Source organism: Scyliorhinus torazame, chromosome 15 (assembly GCF_047496885.1).
Source record: "Scyliorhinus torazame isolate Kashiwa2021f chromosome 15, sScyTor2.1, whole genome shotgun sequence".
NCBI classification, from domain to species: Eukaryota; Metazoa; Chordata; class Chondrichthyes; order Carcharhiniformes; family Scyliorhinidae; genus Scyliorhinus; species Scyliorhinus torazame.
The window spans coordinates 145,034,758-145,049,688 of record NC_092721.1 but is presented as its reverse complement, the minus strand read 5'-3'; the positions used below and the strand labels follow the sequence as shown (position 1 = coordinate 145,049,688).

Below are 14,931 nucleotides of genomic sequence, written 5' to 3'. Positions count from 1 at the left end.
CCTAATTTTGCTCCTATGTCTTATAAGCAGTAGAACAGGGAAAGAAAGGTATATTTAGACATCCAGGGGAAATGTGGCATGAACAAGAGTAAGATGGCTTTTACTAATACTTGAATATAACAAAGAGACTTTTAAACTTATTTTTGTCCTTAATTATTCAATCATTTGATTAAGAAATTTATTGTGATGTGCTGATATTAAATGGTTTGTTTCCAAAAGTGTAAACATTAAACCTAACACAAATGTTCAATTTCAGCAGTAACACTATTACATATTCTAACTTCCTTATTATACAGTCAGTCTTGTACAATGAGATCAAAGATTTGTTCCCCAGCTGAGATTAGTTAACTTTGTAACATAATCACTTAAGTATGATGGACATCTCTCATGAATAGGCTATCATCTAACATCAGGTGTGGTCTCATTTAACTCATGTTCTTCATCTGTAATGCTGATACCTAAATTGGCCCCTTTTCTCTGAAGGCATTCTCATAAGTCTTCAGCACGAAGTGTAGTATCTGGAATTGGCCACCATTGGCCCAGTTGACAATTCTTGACCACTTAAGTTTTCCACCTAACTTCAATTTTCTGTCTGACAGGCGTTCAGGGGACTGATGGGGGAGCCTGAAATGTACCCCTGCTCAGGCCTCTTGGATGGCTGAAAGCAGACAATCAGAAGGGGAAGGTAAGGGGGTGGCAGAGAAAATAAGATGTACATGGTCTCACCGTTTGCACTATGCTTATCTTTGCCAGATAGCAGGGAGAAGGGAGAGCTTAGAGTTGAGAAGGGATGAGGCAAGAACATATCTTCAATGTTCTTAGCAATGCCAGATGTGGTGGGCTCTGTTGCAGCTTGCCCAACATTGCTGTGGGTCATCTCGTCCATAAGACACGATTGGCAAAAGTCCTTTGTTGTCCAATGATTCTGCTCCTGCCACCTTATTTTGTATGCCCCTTTGTCCTTTAAGAGAGAAGGAAGAGTTCAAATGATTATGTAGCTATTGTGCCTGCAATAGTTGAAAAGCTGGAGGCAGTGAAAGATGGGTGTGAAGTGGCTAGCTTTGATAGGTGCCTGAGGATGAGACGCAGTATCTGGATCTTAGGCGTGAGTCCTGGGTACCAGGGACTGCTGATGGCTGTGTGGTAATGGCGTGGTGCATTGAGAGTTGTTAGTGTGCTGAATATGCATTCGCTGGCCGTGACCACCTGCAGGAGGTTGTTAGACTTCTTGTGGCTCTGCTGCAAGGGCCTTGGAGCCAGACACTGACGGGGCGGGGTGCCCCTGCCTCCCAGTCACACATTTCTCAGCGGCGGGAGGTGGCATGCCATTTGCTGGCAGCAGGATTCTCTGTCAATGGTAATGCTCATTGAAGCCACCCCATGGGCAGGGGCGGGGGGGGGGGGGGGGGAGGAGGAGGGTGGCTGGCAGGGCCAGAGAATCCAGCTGAATGCAAACAGCCAGACAATTCCAGCCATGATCCCCCTAACCACCTCCATCGAGTCCTACTTTTAAGATAGTCTTGGGGACCTCTTTCTCTCAATGGAACCAAGACATCTATTCCCTTGCACAACTCCACCTTTATACATCTAGAGCTGCGTCCATCATTCTGAAAACCCTCCCTTTGTCCTTGAGTTCCATGTTCTTTGTTTACAATTGCAGCAGAAGAGCCCAGGACCAGCCTCCTGTAATTTAATGCAACACCACCTTCAGATAGAAAGGCTGTCTTTAAGAACAGACGGCTGGATGCACCACATGCGGGGCAGCACGGTAGCCTTGTGGATAGCACAATTGCTTCACAGCTCCAGGGTCCAAGGTTCGATTCCGGCTTGGGTCACTGTCTGTGCGGAGTCTGCACATCCTCCCCGTGTGTGCGTGGGTTTCCTCCGGGTGCTCCGGTTTCCTCCCACAGTCCAAAGATGTGCAGGTTAGGTGGATTGGCCATGATAAATTGCCCTTAGTGTCCAAAATTGCCCTTAGTGTTGGGTGGGGTTGCTGGGTTGTGGGGATAGGGTGGAGGTGTTGACCTTGGGTAGGGTGCTCTTTCCAAGAGCCGGTGCAGACTCGATGGGCCGAATGGCCTCCTTCTGCACTGTAAATTCTATGATAATCTATGATTCTATAAAATAATTCTACTCCATCCCTACTGAGTGCTTGGGCAGCCAACAGCAGGCGGTGTACAACCACATGCTACAATCAAATAAATGAAGTGGCAACACCAAATTCGTGAGCTTCCCACAGGCCTGGGCAGGTCACGAATTGCAACTCCTGTTGTTAACAAAATGACGTGGACCAATTCTTAGTTCGATTCATCTCCTGGTCCATCACAACACCAGTGGGAGTTCTGAATACAGAAATACAGGACGTAGAAATATGAGGAGGCCATTCAGCCCTTCGAACCTGCTCCGGTTGAGATTTTGATATGCTGGATCCTAGGTTTCACACCAAATATTGGACAAAACGGTGTTGTAAAGAGAGTCTTTGCCAAACTGTCACAAGGCTGATGACATAGAGGAGGTGGGTTAGGAGGGGGACAGACCCCCTGAAGTCGGAATTGGTTATGACCTGCAAACTAGGAGGTCCAATTTTTGGTAAGGGTTGGTCCTCCACATTTTAATAATTCGGGTAAGCTGTTGACACTTGTCACACCTCCTGAGATTGTTCGACATTCTGCTAGTTTCTCCATTACTGGCACTTGCATTTTATTCCAGATTTAGTGAATTAATTGAATTTAAATTCTCCAGATGCCATGGTTGGATTTTGATCTCACATCTGCTGGATCATTAATCCAGCCTCTGGGTTATAATTGAGTGACATAGCCCTGATGTTACCATTACCCTTTGAGTTGGTAGGTTCCCAAATAGATCCCTGCAGCCTGGGCACTGTCAGCATTATTCAAGCAGAACAACTTCTCACTGACCTCACATACTTCAACATGGTATAGTTTGCATTTTGTTGTATATTGGAATATATTGTGGGACCACTTGTGATATTTTATATTGTAAGAAGATGAGATTTCTGAAACTGAATTCAAATAATCTAATAAATATGATTTAACTATATATCCATATATTAAAATGATCTTAAATATATTGAAATGAAAGACCTAACTGGCTTTATATAGGGATTTGTGATTATGGAAACATTTCTATACTGTTTATTAATATATATTGCTGTGTATGCTCTGTTATTGAGACATGCCACTATCTGGACAACTGGAACAGCCCTATGCCATCTGACAACATGCACAGCATTGAAATGTGACTGTGCCTGTAGTGTATTTATGTGTATCTCATTATTTGAAGAAAATTTAATAGGTGGCAGAGGGGTGATAAAACTGTACTGCTTCTTTATTCAACGAATGATCAATTTAAAACGATCTGAAAGCTAGCCAACCTCTGATTTATGTGAACTTCCCATACAAGAGAGATACGGCAACATGAGGTTTAGAGAAAAATAACTTGGATTCAGCTGCAAAATAAAGCTGGCACAATTGACAACATAGACCCCTAGGGCAACACGGTGGTATAGTGGGTTAGCCCTAGGGCAGCACGGTGGCGTAGTGGGTTAGCCCTGGCTAGGTCCCATGTTCGATCCCGGCTCTGGGTCACTGTCCGTGTGGAGTTTGCACGTTCTCCCCGTATTTGCGTGGGTTTCGCCCCCACAACCCAAAGATTTGCAAGCTAGGTGGATTGGACTTGCCAAATTGCCCCTTAAGTGGGAAAAAAAAATGAATTGGGTACTCTAAATTTATTTTAAAAAACATAGACTCCTGATATTAACAGGGTTTAGGGCATTACGGTGACACAGTGGTTAGCACTGCTGCCTCACGGCACCGAGGTCCCAGGTTCGATCCCGGCCCTGGGTCACTGCCTGTGTGGAATTTGCACATTTTCCCCGTGTTTGCGTGGGTTTCACCCTCACAACCCAAAGATGTGCAGGGTAGGTGGATTGGCCACGTTAAATTGACCCTTAATTGCAAAAAATGAATTGGGTACTCTAAATTTAATTTTTTAAAAACAGGGTTTGAAGGAAATTTCACAATCTGCAAGCAACTTTATTGGTTCAGCCCAGACCATGGATAGACGACATTTAACAGCAGAGCTGTTTGTCCCAGTGGCTTCAGCAAAGGATGTTGGACAAGGCGCCACACGACCTCATGATGGCAGGGGAGTCATTGTGAATGCATTTTTCTGGTTGTGGTGTGCTGTGCGAATGTGCATGTTTAAAGTAACCAGGATGATTATCTGGGACAGAAGCACAGACAGGACATATTCTCTCATATGTAGCTGGAATAAATGTATGACACATTTAAACAGAGTGGAGAATCGTACAGTGTGTGGAAGATGACCATTTGGCCAGTTATGTCTTTGCCTGTTCTTTAAAAAAGCGATGCAATTAGTCCCACTCTCCTGTTCATTTCACATAATCCGGCATTATGTTTCCCTGTCAAACTATATATCCAATTTTCTTTTGACGGTATAATTTGTATCTGTTTTCACCAGCTTTTTAGGCAGTGAATTCCAGATCACAACAACCCACTGAACAAAAAATTAATTCTCATTACGTCCTCCCCTCTTGTTCTTTTGCCAATCCTCTGGTCATCAACCCTCCGCTAAATAGTGGTTAATGCATCTATAGGTCAATGCAATAAAAACATAACCTGTTAGAAAGTAATAGAGATTTAAAAAACAAAATCACCCAAACGCAAATAGGGATAACGTACTTTTATTTTATACATTTCAACATAGCTTTATAAAAAGACTAAGAAAGGGTACTGCAACTTTAATACTGTGGTTTACATACAGATGGTAAAGCTTTGGATATTTTATTCCACATTGTAGTTTTGTACAAAAAGCACAGCTCTTGTGGTTCAAGTGTTATTGCAGGAAAAAAAATGTTATTGCATAGAGATCAAGCGGACACCTGGTCAAAATCAACCCAGTCTCCGCTCTTAAGTGTATCAAAATTGAATGAATACACTGGGCGGGATTCTCCACTCCCACGCCGAAGTGGCCGCGCCGTCGTGAACGCCGTCGTGCCCCGGTCCCGACCGATTCAGGCCCTGACAATGGGCCAGGATCGGGGCCGCGTCATCATAACGCGCCAGGCCTTGTCGCCCGCGTAAAAGCGGTGCCGCATAGATGACGCGGCCAGTGCCGCATAACGGGCGTCATCCGCGCATGTGCGGGTTGGCCGGCGCCAGCCTGCGCATGCGTGGTTGCCGTCCTCTCTAAGTCCACCCCCGCAAGAAGATGGGGGCGGATCTTGCGGGGCCGCGGAAGGAAGGAGGTCCTCCTTCAGAGAGAACAACCCGACGATCGGTGGGCACCGATCGCGGGCCACCCCACATTCCAGGTAAAGCCCGGTGCAGGATCCCCCCTCGCCCCCCCCACAGGCCGTGTTCACGCACCGCCCACGACTGCAGCGACCAGGTGTGGACGGCGCCGGGGGGGGAACCCTCCGTTTTGGCCTGGCCGCTCGGCCTGTCCGGGCCTCAGAATAGCGGGGGTGCCGGAGAATCGCCATTTTCGGTGTCTCCGGCGATTCTGCGGCACGCGAAACTCGACCGGGCCGTTCCCGCCGCTTGGGAGAATTGCGGGAGGGTGTCGGACCGGCGTCCCCGGAAATTTTGGTGGCCCAGGCGATTCTCCCGGCGTGGGAGTGGAGAATCGCGCCCAATGTATCTTGATCATTAAAAAAATGAACCTCCCATGTTGGCATAAGTAAGATTTGGAAGATGTAGAAGTTAGAAAATATTGATTTATAATTCAGTGTCCGTATATCTTTGCTATAAAAATGTTCAATATCAGGAGAATCATCTGATGCAACCGTTGATAGTGCATCTTGTTGCACTCCATGATACGGGGCAATTATCAATGTTGTCTGTGCAACAATGGCAATTGTGCCCAACTTAGATTTTTGCTTCCACTATTTGAAATTAAAGCTTTGAATTGTGCTCTTTTTGTCCATTTGTGAATAGATTATTTTCTTTTTTTTTTCTGGGGCAATAGGGCTTTCTGTTTAACGTCTCTGATTACGAGATATATTGGTGAAAGGAAATCTTTTACCACTTTCTTTATGATGCTATGGCACTGATACTTTGCAGCTGCATTTATTGAAAAAAAATTCAAATGTTTTCAAAAACGCCGGATGAAATGTCGAGTTCTCAGAAGATTCGAGAAGACACCGAGATGCTCACTGGCACACCCGACTATATTCCTGGCAGGTCGATCCCACTCCTGCAACAGACAGAAATAGCTTTCCATCTGGACAGACACAAACTTCATAAAGTTCCTGAGAATTTCCGGATCCACCCTGTGCCACATGAGGCAACTTGGGTAATCTCACCGTCTCAGCATCGAGCATCAGCTGGAAAAGATACAGAAAAATCCATTTAATTATTTTTGCTGAATTACTTTCAGTAATCCCTGTTTTAAGTTGCCCCAGTTTAAGCTGTTCTGCTTTAACGTTGCACAGTTAATGGGGCCAGTATTCATGTTTCACCATCCAGAGTTTCATTTTGATGTTGTTTTGCACAGTGCCTGACACAGAGTCACGTCACATGATCGGCGCCATTTTGGAGCGGCCTGATTGCTCGCCAACTCGCCCAGTCTGCGCCAAAGCTCCCGCTCGCCCACCCTCCACAACCCTGCAACTCGAAGCTGCTCTTCCTCAGAAGCTGCTCATCTCCCGAATCCTCTATCACACTCAGGTTGGGGAGTGAGAAGCATGCGGGTGTGAGAGGGTGGGGAACGGGAGGGAGAGTCAGGGGCCGGAATTCACAGCGGCATGCGGTAGTTACAAATGAAATCTCATTGGCAGACGAAGGGAGTACAGAATCTCAGGGTCACAAGGCAGGAGAGGTGGCGAGCAGGAGGGTTGAGGAAAGGAGAGGCAGCAAACGGGAGAACGGGGAAAGGAGAGGTAGAGATTGGGAGAGTCGGGGAAAGGAGAGGTATAGAGCGGGAGGGGCGAGGAAAAGGAGAGACAGAGAGTGGGAGGGGCGGGGAAAAGGAGAGAGAGTGGGAGGGCAGGGGAAAGGAGAGATAGAGAGCTGGAGGGGTGGGGAAAAGGAGAGACAGAGAGTGGGAGGGGCGGGGAAAAGGAGAGACAGTGGGAGGGCAGGGGAAAGGAGAGGTAGAGAGCGGGAGGGGCGGGGGAAAGGAGAGGTAGAGAGTGGGAGGGGCGGGGGAAAGGAGATGCAGCGAGTTGGAGGGGTGGGGGACAGGAGAGGCAGAGAGTGAGAGGGGTGGGGGAAAGGAGATGCAGAGAGTGGGAGGATTGGAGGAAAGGAGAGGCAGAGAGCGGGAGTGTCGGAGGAAAGGAGAGACAGAGCAAGAGGGGCACGGGACAGGAGAAGCAGCGAGTGGGAGGGGCGTGGGAAAGGAGTGGCAGCGAGTGGGGGAGCAGTGGAAAGGAGAGGCAGCGAGTGGGAGGGGCGGGCGAAAGGAGAGGCAGCAAGTGGGAGAGTCGGGGGAAAGGAGGCAGCGAGTGGGGGAGCGGGGGAAAGGAGAGGCAGCGAGTGGGAGGGGCGGGGGAAAGGAGAGGCAGCGAGTGGGAGGGGCAGGGGAAAGGAGAGGCAGCGAGTGGGAGGGGCGGGGAAAGGAGAGGCAGCGAGTGGGGGAGCAGGGGAAAGGAGAGGCAGCGAGTGGGGGAGCGGGGGAAAGGAGAGGTAGCGAGTGGGAGGGGCGGGGGAAAGGAGAGGCAGTGAGTGGGGGAGCGGGGGAAGGAGAGGCAGCGAGTGGGGGAGCGGGTGAAAGGAGAGGCAGCGAGTGGGAGGGGCGGGGAAAGGAGAGGCAGCGAGTGGGAAGGGCGGGGAAAGGAGAGGCAGCGAGTGGGGGAGCGTGGGAAAGGAGAGGCAGCGAGTGGGAGGGGCAGGGGAAAGGAGAGGCAGCGAGTGTGGGAGCGCGGGAAAGGAGAGGCAGCGAGTGGGAGGGGCGGGGGAAAGGAGAGGCAGCGAGTGGGGGAGCAGGGGAAAGGAGAGGCAGCGAGTGGGGGAGCGGGGGAAAGGAGAGGCAGTGAGTGGGGGAGCAGGGGAAAGGAGAGGCAGCGAGTGGGGGAGCGGGGGAAAGGAGAGGCAGTGAGTGGGGGAGCGGGGGAAGGAGAGGCAGCGAGTGGGGGAGCAGGGGAAAGGAGAGGCAGCGAGTGGGGGAGCGGGGGAAAGGAGAGGCAGCGAGTGGGAGGGGCGGGGAAAGGAGAGGCAGCGAGTGGGGGAGCAGGGGAAAGGAGAGGCAGCGAGTGGGGGAGCGGGGGAAAGGAGAGGCAGTGAGTGGGGGAGCGGGGGAAAGGAGAGGCAGCGAGTGGGAAGGGCGGGGAAAGGAGAGGCAGCGAGTGGGAGGGGCGGGAGAAAGGAGAGGCAGCGAGTGGGGGAGCGGGGGAAAGGAGAGGCAGCGAGTGGGAGGGGCGGGGAAAGGAGAGGCAGCGAGTGGGAGGGGCGGGGAAAGGAGAGGCAGCGAGTGGGGGAGCGTGGGAAAGGAGAGGCAGCGAGTGGGAGGGGCGGGGAAAGGAGAGGCAGCGAGTGGGAGGGGCGGGGAAAGGAGAGGCAGCGAGTGGGAGGGGCGGGGAAAGGAGAGGCAGCGAGTGGGAGGGGCGCGGAAAGGAGAGGCAGCGAGTGGGGGAGCGTGGGAAAGGAGAGGCAGTGAGTGGGAGGGGCGGGGAAAGGAGAGGCAGCGAGTGGGGGAGCGGGGGAAAGGAGAGGCAGCGAGTGGGAAGGGCGGGGAAAGGAGAGGCAGCGAGTGGGAGGGGCGGGGAAAGGAGAGGCAGCGAGTGGGGGAGCGGGGGAAAGGAGAGGCAGTGAGTGGGAGGGGCGGGGGATAGGAGAGGCAGCGAGTGGGAGGGGCGGGGAAAGGAGAGGCAGCGAGTGGGAGGGGCGGGGAAAGGAGAGGCAGCGAGTGGGGGAGCGGGGGAAAGGAGAGGCAGTGAGTGGGAGGGGCGGGGGAAAGGAGAGGCAGCGAGTGGGGGAGCGGGGGAAAGGAGAGGCAGCGAGTGGGAAGGGCGGGGAAAGGAGAGGCAGCGAGTGGGAGGGGCGGGGGAAAGGAGAGGCAGCGAGTGGGGGAGCGGGGGAAAGGAGAGGCAGCGAGTGGGAAGGGCGGGGAAAGGAGAGGCAGCGAGTGGGGGAGCGGGGAAAGGAGAGGCAGCGAGTGGGAGGGGCGGGGGAAAGGAGAGGCAGCGAGTGGGGGAACGGGGAAAGGAGAGGCAGCGAGTGGGAGGGCGGGGGAAGGAGCGGCAGCGAGTGGGCGAGCGTGGGAAAGGAGAGGCAGTGAGTGGGAGGGCGGGGGAAGGATAGGCAGCGAGTGGGGGAGCGTGGGAAAGGAGAGGCAGCGAGTGGCAGAGCGGGGAAAGGAGAGACAGCGAGTGGGATGGGGGGAAGGAGAGGCAGCGAGTGGGAGGGGTGTGGGAAAGGAGAGGCAGCGAGTGGGGGAGCGTGGGAAAGGAGAGGCAGCGAGTGGCAGAGCGGGGAAAGGAGAGACAGCGAGTGGGATGGGGGGAAGGAGAGGCAGCGAGTGGGAGGGGCAGGGGAAAGGAGAGGCAGCGAGTGGGGGAGCGGGGAAAGGAGAGGCAGCGAGTGGGATGGGGGGAAGGAGAGGCAGCGAGTGGGAGGGGTGTGGGAAAGGAGAGGCAGCGAGTGGGAGGGGCGCGGAAAGGAGAGGCAGCGAGTGGGGGAGCGTGGGAAAGGAGAGGCAGCGAGTGGGAGGGGCGGGGGAAAGGAGAGGCAGCGAGTGGGGGAGCGGGGGAAGGAGAGGCAGCGAGTGGGGGAGCGGGGAAAGGAGAGGCAGCGAGTGGGGGGGCGGGGGAAAGGAGAGGCAGCGAGTGGGAGGGGCGGGGAAAGGAGAGGCAGCGAGTGGGGGAGCGGGGGAAAGGAGAGGCAGCGAGTGGGTGGGGCGGGGGAAGGAGAGGCAGCGAGTGGGAGGGGCGGGGAAAGGAGAGGCAGCGAGTGGGTGGGGCGGGGGAAGGAGAGGCAGCGAGTGGGAGGGGCGGAGGAAAGGAGAGGCAGCGAGTGGGAGGGGCGGGGGACAGGAGAGGGAGCGAGTGGGGGAGCGGGGGAAAGGAGAGCAAGCGAGTGGGGGAGCGGGGAAAGGAGAGGCAGCGAGTGGGGGAGCGGGGGAAAGGAGAGGCAGCGAGTGGGGGAGCGGGGGAAAGGAGAGGCAGCGAGTGGGAGGGATGGGGGAAAGGAGAGGCAGCGAGCTGGGGAGCGGGGGAAAGGAGAGGCAGCGAGTGGGGGATCGGGGGAAAGGAGAGGAAGCGAGTTGGGGAGCGGGGAAAGGAGAGGCAGCGAGTGGGGGAGCGGGGGAAAGGAGAGGCAGTGAGTGGGAGGGGCGGGGGAAAGGAGAGGCAGCGAGTGGGGGAGCGGGGGAAAGGAGAGGCAGCGAGTGGGGGAGCGGGGGAAAGGAGAGGCAGCGAGTGGGGGAGCGGGGGAAAGGAGAGGCAGCGAGTGGGGGATCGGGGGAAAGGAGAGGCAGCGAGTGGGGGAGCGGGGGAAAGGAGAGGCAGCGAGTGGGGGAGCGGGGGAAAGGAGAGGCAGCGAGTGGGGGAGCGGGGGAAAGGAGAGGCAGCGAGTGGGAGGGATGGGGGAAAGGAGAGGCAGCGAGCTGGGGAGCGGGGGAAAGGAGAGGCAGCGAGTGGGGGATCGGGGGAAAGGAGAGGAAGCGAGTTGGGGAGCGGGGAAAGGAGAGGCAGCGAGTGGGGGAGCGGGGGAAAGGAGAGGCAGTGAGTGGGAGGGGCGGGGGAAAGGAGAGGCAGCGAGTGGGAGGGGCAGGGGATAGGAGAGGCAGCGAGTGGGAGGGGCGGGGGGAAGGAGAGGCAGCGAGTGGGGGAGCGGGGGATGGAGAGGCAGCGAGTGGGAGGGGCGGGGAAAGGAGAGACAGCGAGTGGGAGGGGCGGGGGAAAGGAGGCAGCGAGTGGGGGAGCGGGGGAAAGGAGAGGCAGCGAGTGGGAGGGGCGGGGGAAAGGAGAGGCAGCGAGTGAAGGGGCGGGGGAAAGGAGAGGCAGCGAGTGGGGGAGCAGGGGAAAGGAGAGGCAGCGAGTGGGGGAGCGGGGGAAAGGAGAGGCAGTGAGTGGGGGAGCGGGGGAAGGAGAGGCAGCGAGTGGGGGAGCGGGTGAAAGGAGAGGCAGCGAGTGGGAGGGGCGGGAGAAAGGAGAGGCAGCGAGTGGGGGAGCGGGGGAAAGGAGAGGCAGTGAGTGGGAGGGGCGGGGAAAGGAGAGGCAGCGAGTGGGAGGGGCAGGGGAAAGGAGAGGCAGCGAGTGGGGGAGCGTGGGACAGGAGAGGCAGCGAGTGGGAGGGGCAGGGGAAAGGAGAGGCAGCGAGTGGGAGGGGCGGGGAAAGGAGAGGCAGTGAGTGGGAGGGGCGGGGAAAGGAGAGGCAGCGAGTGGGGGAGCGGGGGAAAGGAGAGGCAGTGAGTGGGAGGGGCGGGGAAAGGAGAGGCAGCGAGTGGGAGGGGCGGGGAAAGGAGAGGCAGCGAGTGGGGGAGCGGGGGAAAGGAGAGGCAGCGAGTGGGAGGGGCGGGGAAAGGAGAGGCAGCGAGTGGGAAGGGCGGGGAAAGGAGAGGCAGCGAGTGGGGGAGCGTGGGAAAGGAGAGGCAGCGAGTGGGAGGGGCAGGGGAAAGGAGAGGCAGCGAGTGTGGGAGCGCGGGAAAGGAGAGGCAGCGAGTGGGAGGGGCGGGGGAAAGGAGAGGCAGCGAGTGGGGGAACGGGGAAAGGAGAGGCAGCGAGTGGGAGGGCGGGGGAAGGAGCGGCAGCGAGTGGGCGAGCGTGGGAAAGGAGAGGCAGTGAGTGGGAGGGCGGGGGAAGGATAGGCAGCGAGTGGGGGAGCGTGGGAAAGGAGAGGCAGCGAGTGGCAGAGCGGGGAAAGGAGAGACAGCGAGTGGGATGGGGGGAAGGAGAGGCAGCGAGTGGGAGGGGTGTGGGAAAGGAGAGGCAGCGAGTGGGAGGGGCGGGGGAAAGGAGAGGCAGCGAGTGGGAGGGGCGGGGGAAAGGAGAGGCAGCGAGTGGGGGGGCGGGGGAAAGGAGAGGCAGCGAGTGGGTGGGGCGGGGGAAGGAGAGGCAGCGAGTGGGAGGGGCGGAGGAAAGGAGAGGCAGCGAGTGGGAGGGGCGGGGGACAGGAGAGGGAGCGAGTGGGGGAGCGGGGGAAAGGAGAGCAAGCGAGTGGGGGAGCGGGGAAAGGAGAGGCAGCGAGTGGGGGAGCGGGGGAAAGGAGAGGCAGCGAGTGGGGGAGCGGGGGAAAGGAGAGGCAGCGAGTGGGGGAGCGGGGGAAAGGAGAGGCAGCGAGTGGGAGGGATGGGGGAAAGGAGAGGCAGCGAGCTGGGGAGCGGGGGAAAGGAGAGGCAGCGAGTGGGGGAGCGGGGGAAAGGAGAGGCAGCGAGTGGGAGGGATGGGGGAAAGGAGAGGCAGCGAGCTGGGGAGCGGGGGAAAGGAGAGGCAGCGAGTGGGGGATCGGGGGAAAGGAGAGGAAGCGAGTTGGGGAGCGGGGAAAGGAGAGGCAGCGAGTGGGAGGGGCGGGGGAAAGGAGAGGCAGTGAGTGGGAGGGGCGGGGGAAAGGAGAGGCAGCGAGTGGGAGGGGCAGGGGATAGGAGAGGCAGCGAGTGGGAGGGGCGGGGGGAAGGAGAGGCAGCGAGTGGGGGAGCGGGGGATGGAGAGGCAGCGAGTGGGAGGGGCGGGGAAAGGAGAGACAGCGAGTGGGAGGGGCGGGGGAAAGGAGGCAGCGAGTGGGGGAGCGGGGGAAAGGAGAGGCAGCGAGTGGGAGGGGCGGGGGAAAGGAGAGGCAGCGAGTGGGAGGGGCGGGGAAAGGAGAGGGAGCGAGTGGGGGAGCAGGGGAAAGGAGAGGCAGCGAGTGGGAGGGGCACGGGACAGGAGAGGCAGCGAGTGAAGGGGCGGGGGAAAGGAGAGGCAGCGAGTGGGGGAGCAGGGGAAAGGAGAGGCAGCGAGTGGGGGAGCGGGGGAAAGGAGAGGCAGTGAGTGGGGGAGCGGGGGAAGGAGAGGCAGCGAGTGGGGGAGCGGGTGAAAGGAGAGGCAGCGAGTGGGAGGGGCGGGAGAAAGGAGAGGCAGCGAGTGGGAGGGGCGGGGAAAGGAGAGGCAGCGAGTGGGAGGGGCGGGGAAAGGAGAGGCAGCGAGTGGGAGGGGCGGGGAAAGGAGAGGCAGCGAGTGGGAGGGGCGGGGAAAGGAGAGGCAGCGAGTGGGGGAGCGTGGGACAGGAGAGGCAGCGAGTGGGAGGGGCAGGGGAAAGGAGAGGCAGCGAGTGGGAGGGGCGGGGAAAGGAGAGGCAGCGAGTGGGGGAGCGGGGGAAAGGAGAGGCAGTGAGTGGGAGGGGCGGGGAAAGGAGAGGCAGCGAGTGGGGGAGCGTGGGACAGGAGAGGCAGCGAGTGGGAGGGGCAGGGGAAAGGAGAGGCAGCGAGTGGGAGGGGCGGGGAAAGGAGAGGCAGCGAGTGGGGGAGCGTGGGAAAGGAGAGGCAGCGAGTGGGAGGGGCGGGGGAAAGGAGAGGCAGCGAGTGGGGGAGCGGGGGAAAGGAGAGGCAGCGAGTGGGAGGGGCGGGGGAAAGGAGAGGCAGTGTGTGGGATGGGCGGGGGAAAGGAGAGGCAGCGAGTGGGGGAACGGGGAAAGGAGAGGCAGCGAGTGGGAGGGCGGGGGAAGGAGCGGCAGCGAGTGGGCGAGCGTGGGAAAGGAGAGGCAGTGAGTGGGAGGGCGGGGGAAGGATAGGCAGCGAGTGGGGGAGCGTGGGAAAGGAGAGGCAGCGAGTGGGAGAGCGGGGAAAGGAGAGACAGCGAGTGGGATGGGGGGAAGGAGAGGCAGCGAGTGGGAGGGGTGTGGGAAAGGAGAGGCAGCGAGTGGGAGGGGCGTGGGAAAGGAGAGGCAGCGAGTGGGGGAGCGTGGGAAAGGAGAGGCAGCGAGTGGGAGGGGCGGGGGAAAGGAGAGGCAGCGAGTGGGGGAGCGTGGGAAAGGAGAGGCAGCGAGTGGGGGAGCGGGGAAAGGAGAGGCAGCGAGTGGGGGGGGGCGGGGGAAAGGAGAGGCAGCGAGTGGGGGAGCGGGGAAAGGAGAGGCAGCGAGTGGAAGGGGCGGGGGAAAGGAAAGGCAGCGAGTGGGTGAGCATGGGAAAGGAGAGGCAGCAAGTGGGAGGGGCGGGGGAAAGGAGAGGCAGCGAGTGGGAGGGGCGGGGGAAGGAGAGGCAGCGAGTGGGAGGGGCGGGGGAAAGGAGAGGCAGCGAGTGGGTGGGGCGGGGGAAGGAGAGGCAGCGAGTGGGAGGGGCGGAGGAAAGGAGAGGCAGCGAGTGGGAGGGGCGGGGGACAGGAGAGGGAGCGAGTGGGGGAGCGGGGGAAAGGAGAGCAAGCGAGTGGGGGAGCGGGGAAAGGAGAGGCAGCGAGTGGGGGAGCGGGGGAAAGGAGAGGCAGCGAGTGGGGGAGCGGGGGAAAGGAGAGGCAGTGAGTGGGAGGGGCAGGGGAAAGGAGAGGCAGTGAGTGGGAGGGGCAGGGGAAAGGAGAGGCAGCGAGTGGGAGGGATGGGGGAAAGGAGAGGCAGCGAGTGGGGGAGCGGGGGAAAGGAGAGGCAGCGAGTGGGGGAGCGGGGGAAAGTAGAGGCAGCGAGTTGGGGAGCGGGGAAAGGAGAGGCAGCGAGTGGGGGAGCGGGGGAAAGGAGAGGCAGCGAGTGGGGGATCGGGGGAAAGGAGAGGCAGCGAGTGGGGGAGCGGGGAAAGGAGAGGCAGCGAGTGGGGGAGCGGGGGAAAGGAGAGGCAGTGAGTGGGAGGGGCGGGGGAAAGGAGAGGCAGCGAGTGGGAGGGGCGGGGGATAGGAGAGGCAGCGAGTGGGAGGGGCGGGGGGAAGGAGAGGCAGCGAGTGGGGGAGCGGGGGATGGAGAGGCAGCGAGTGGGAGGGGCGGGGAAAGGAGAGACAGCGAGTGGGAGGGGCGGGGGAAAGGAGAGGCAGCGAGTGGGAGGGGCGGGGGA

The 14,931-nt window shown here is 58.4% G+C and overlaps 1 protein-coding gene across 4 annotated transcripts in view; it reads right to left on the bottom strand.

The window, feature by feature from the left end:
- Positions 1-4,710: 4,710 nt before the first annotated feature.
- The window catches only part of sgcg (sarcoglycan, gamma), a 1,082,174-nt gene continuing 1,071,953 nt past the window's right edge, over positions 4,711-14,931 (bottom strand). For all 4 annotated transcript variants that reach the window (XM_072476857.1, XM_072476856.1, XM_072476855.1 and 1 more), the window contains one exon: positions 4,711-6,370. In XM_072476857.1, the coding sequence (XP_072332958.1) occupies positions 6,197-6,370 (174 nt within the window). In that variant the 3' untranslated portion in view covers positions 4,711-6,196. The remainder of the gene's footprint in view (positions 6,371-14,931) is intronic.